The 4,510-nt window shown below is 49.2% G+C and overlaps 1 protein-coding gene across 1 annotated transcript; it reads left to right on the forward strand.

Annotated features, from left to right (window-relative positions):
- Positions 1–577: 577 nt before the first annotated feature.
- LOC119272905 lies at positions 578–1,486 on the forward strand. The gene is made up of 3 exons (XM_037554257.1): positions 578–913; positions 998–1,207; positions 1,295–1,486. The coding sequence occupies exons 1-3, from the start codon at positions 584–586 to the stop codon at positions 1,484–1,486; spliced, it is 732 nt and encodes a 243-aa protein (XP_037410154.1). The 5' UTR covers positions 578–583.
- The last annotated feature ends 3,024 nt before the right edge of the window (positions 1,487–4,510 follow it).

The raw sequence follows: 4,510 nt of genomic DNA on the forward strand, positions 1-4,510 counted from the left end.
CCTTCCCTGCCCCGTCGTCTCCACCCCCTTCCCGCCCCGCGGCTGCTCACTGACGTGGCCTTGGCCGCGGCTCCGGCGGTCCGGCGCCCCTTTGCCGGCCCTCTGCCACTGGTGAGCACCGGCTCCGGCGGTCCGGCGTCCTCTGCTGCCGTTTGTTCGCCAAGCAAGAGGTCAGAAGTTAAATGCAATTTATTCATTCAAAACCATGGACTGGTTCGAGATGAGTCCTGATAAGTGTGGTGGTTGCATCCTTTCGTGTTGACATGTCAGTATGCTTTCATTATGTAGGTGTGTCCAAATTGGTGTTATGGAAAAGACGAGTCCTGGGCAGCATTGGTGGATCTGTGGTGTGATAACGATGGAGCTTGGGCGGCTACGAGCATTAGAAACAAGGCTAACAGAGGCAGGGAGGGAATACATGCTCAGGGAAACCGAAACCACTTTCTTCACAAGACACTTGAGGTATATCTATGTACATTAAACATTTTCTTCTTCTTTTTACCATCACTTTCTTATGTATGACTAACCTCTGTTTGGTTGTTTGGTGGTGCAGGAGGAGAAACTGAAGCGGCCGCTCTCACAGATGGAGGCGTGGGAGATCGCCCATACACGAAAGAAGCCCAAGCCTGGCGAGGCCAAGTACTACGGCAAGACCGCGGAGTATAAGAAGGCCTACTCTGAGGGGTATCTGAGTTTACATCCTGACACACCTGACCCCATTGCGGCGGATCTGGACGAGAGGGTGGTGGTGAGCATGGGGAAGAAGCACGGTCGGTCGCCGTTTCTGGATGCTGTGATCACTCCTTCTATCTCCTACACACAGCTCCGAGCTACCAACCCGAGCCTGTGCCAGCGCACGAGCACGTCCATGACCAGTGCGCAGTCACAGTCCCTCATTGCTGAGCGGAACTCTGTAAGTATTTTCCCTCTTATCTTAATTGCTCACTTTATTTTCCGCATTGAGATGTTTTGTGAGTTCCATCATGTCATACCGTAGGCCTACTTGGAGTACACACGTCAGGAGACCATGACGTGGCACGAGAGCCTTCATGCATACCATCAGCAGAGGGATCGCACGTTGCAACACTTCCTTGAGGAAATGGCGGCCGGCAGGGTTCCTCAATTGCAACCAGCACCATCTCCTCCACCACAACCAGTGCTTCTTACTTTTGAGGAGTTTCTGACACAGAACCCTGGCCCCTCGCCGGTTAGTACATCTCAAACTATTCACCCAAAGCATACTGTTTATTCAACACAATCATATATCCCCTTAACATGTCTTTTTAACATCCAGGGAACTGGTGGATCTACCGTTGGTGGTGGTGCTGGTCTTGGCATCACTCCCGAGTCACGGAGCCCGGTCACTCCTATCCACGGAGGCGGCGGCGGTCTTGGCTGTAGCGCTGCCGCTAGCAAGGATGACCTAGGCTTCAGCGGACTTGGCGGTGATGACCTTGGCGGTGGTGGTGGATGTCCTAGCGCTTAAGCCTTTGGGTGACAGTGGTGGTGATCATAAACTTGTGGTGGTGGTCTTTTAGATGACTTGTGGTGGTGGTCTTTTAGATGACTTGTGGTGGTGGTCTTTTGGTGGTGGTGGTCTTTTAGATGACTTGTGATCTTTTAGATGACTTGTGTGCTTCTTTACATGCTTATGTTTGCGATGATGGTTATGTTTGTCATGATACTTATATTGTTGTGATGGTGTTTGTTGTGAGGATGATACTTATATATGTTCTGTATGTCTATTTCATCATATATATATATGCTGTGAATTTGAATTGAAAGCAAACAGAAAAAAGGAAAAAAAAATTAGACGCAAACTATGCCTACGGCTTAGCCGTAGGCATAGGGTTACCATGTGCTACCAGGGGACGACACGTGGAGGCTATGCCTACAGTTAGGCCGTCGGCATATATCTAAACTATGCCTACAGTTTGGCTGTCGGCATAGCCTGGAACATATGCCTACGGAAGAGCCGTAGGCATAGCTTTAGATATATGCCAACAGCCATGCTGTAGGCATAGCCGTGCCCACCGAGCTAGTAGACACTGCCACGTGGCAGGGATATGCCTACGGCCTAGCCGTAGGCATAGTTTCAAATCTATGCCGACGGCTACACCGTAGGCATAGCTCTGCCACGTGGCGTCTCCTCTATGGGCAGCACTTGACGGCGGCCACCGTTAGCGTGGAATGTTGCCGACGGCCCTGGCCGTCGGCATAGATGTACGGACACCGTCGGCAAATCATCTATGCCGACGGCTTTTCTATGCCGACGGCTTCCCGAGATACGCCGACGTATATTATGCCGACGGCCCTATGCCTACGGGGGCCGTCGGCATAGGCCTATCCCGACGGGAATCAGGGCTATGCCTACGGCCTGAGCCGTAGGCATAGGGGTTTATTCTGGTAGTGAGATGCAGAAGTTGCAACACATTCTCAAAGAGAGACGAATTTAGATAAAAAGACAGCAATAGTGGTTCAACAAAACGATCATAATATCCATGATTTAAGTAGCAGGGCGCTACAACTGCATAGGCTGCTAACTGCCATGAATATACACAAGTACACAAAGGCAAGTTCAGTCACTAAGTTACTACAATAGTAAGGACATGGTGCTCAAGCGCCAATAGAAACTATCAGAACTTCATAAATGTCTACCCGTCACTGCTGCCCAAATTGAAGACCTAAGTCAAATATCATCAGAAACATGGACAATTATGAAGCTGTGGTATGCAGCAGCCAGGCCATTGAACTTCACATTCAGATCCAAGTTAAGATAAAACACAGCTGAATAGACATTTAGTACCCACCCGCCAATGATTCTGAGAACAACGAACATGTGGATAAAAAAGAGTCTTGCCGCCACAGGCAGGCAATTCAGCTTTACACTCAGAGCCAAGTTGACATATAAAATGCAGCTGTCTAGAATCCATGTCATATGACATTAGTGTCTTGTCATGTCGACCGACTATAAAAATCAAACTGTGTTTTGGATGCATTGAAATAACACTATAATCATTCGCATACGATGAATACTTTGTTCCAAACAACTGCAAGTGGCTCACATTGTGCTTCAAAGTCCATTTTTCTGTAACGAAGTCCTCAAGAACCCAGATTGATAATTCAGAACCATCAGAATCACCAGGACTATTTACAAAATACAACTGTCCCTGTGATGGAAATATGCCATTGATATCATCAGCATAGTACGGTGTCTTAGGAATATGACAAGCCACCAATTATCACCTTCCACATCAACAGCTACAATTAAATTATTATAGGCAGCCAAATTTAGGATCCCATTTGAAAATGAGCTGGGTGAATTCTTGGGTATCGCAAATGAAGCATACTCAACTGTTCGATATTTCCATGCCCCAGCTTTGGAGGAGTAAATTGCTAGTGTATGGATGCGTCCATAGTACTCGCTTTGCTCGTCCTCGCCTATACCCCATGACTCCTCATCTATGAACTCAAATACATGGAAATGGGAAGAAACGGCCGGGTCGAATCCCAGGCAAGCGGCACTCGACATGCTGGACCAGTTGGTGGTAGGCACGGCCACCCATTTTTCAGTAGTGGGATTGCACACCACATAATCCATTGTCACGGAATCAATCGACTACCAGCAGCAGCAGACGAGGAGCCCATTGCAGCCGTCTAAAATGTCAAGGCGCTTGCAATTGGGCAGGAACGACAGTGAGGGGTCGACCAGAGGATAGCGTTGCCGTGACAGATTGGTAAAATAACGAGCCTTTCTAGGGGAGCGAAAATTGTTGTAACCTTGGTAGAAGAAGCCGACGATGGACTGCGGCATCTTCTTTCGATGGTCACGGTGGGAGATGAGGTCTCGCCAACGCTTGACGCACTTGCAGCAGCAGGTGGACTTGTACGCCACGCGCGAGATGATATCGGCGAGGATGTCGTCGGTGAGCGTGGCCATCAGGTCACTCCCATCCACACCCTTCTTGGAGCCCGGCGCCATCGCCGTACGTGGAGACGAGGAGCGGTTGATCTGCTCAGATTAGGAGCAGAAAGATTAGGGATTCATCCTGGCGTTGAGGTAAGCCTGAGTAGAGAGAGGGTGTCGGTGTCAAAATCGGCGGATCTCGGGTAGGGGGTCCCGAACTGTGCGTCTAGGCCGGATGGTAACAGGAGGCAGGGGACACGAAGTTTTACCCAGGTTCGGGCCCTCTCGAGGGAGGTAAAACCCTATGTCCTACTTGATTAATATTGATGATATGAGTAGTATAAGAGTAGATCTACCACGAGATCAGAGCGGCTAAACCCTAGAAGCTAGCCTATGGTATGATTGTTGATGTGTATGTTGGCCTACGGACTAAAACCCTCCGGTTTATATAGACACCGGATAGGGTTAGGGTTACATAGAGTCGGTTACAATGGTAGGAGATCTGAATATCCGTATCGCCAAGCTTGCCTTCCACGCCAAGGAAAGTCCCTTCCGGACACGGGACGAAGTCTTCAATCTTTGTATCTTCATAGTCCTGGAGTC

Source organism: Triticum dicoccoides, chromosome 3A (genome assembly GCF_002162155.2).
Source record: "Triticum dicoccoides isolate Atlit2015 ecotype Zavitan chromosome 3A, WEW_v2.0, whole genome shotgun sequence".
Classification (NCBI taxonomy): domain Eukaryota; kingdom Viridiplantae; phylum Streptophyta; class Magnoliopsida; order Poales; family Poaceae; genus Triticum; species Triticum dicoccoides.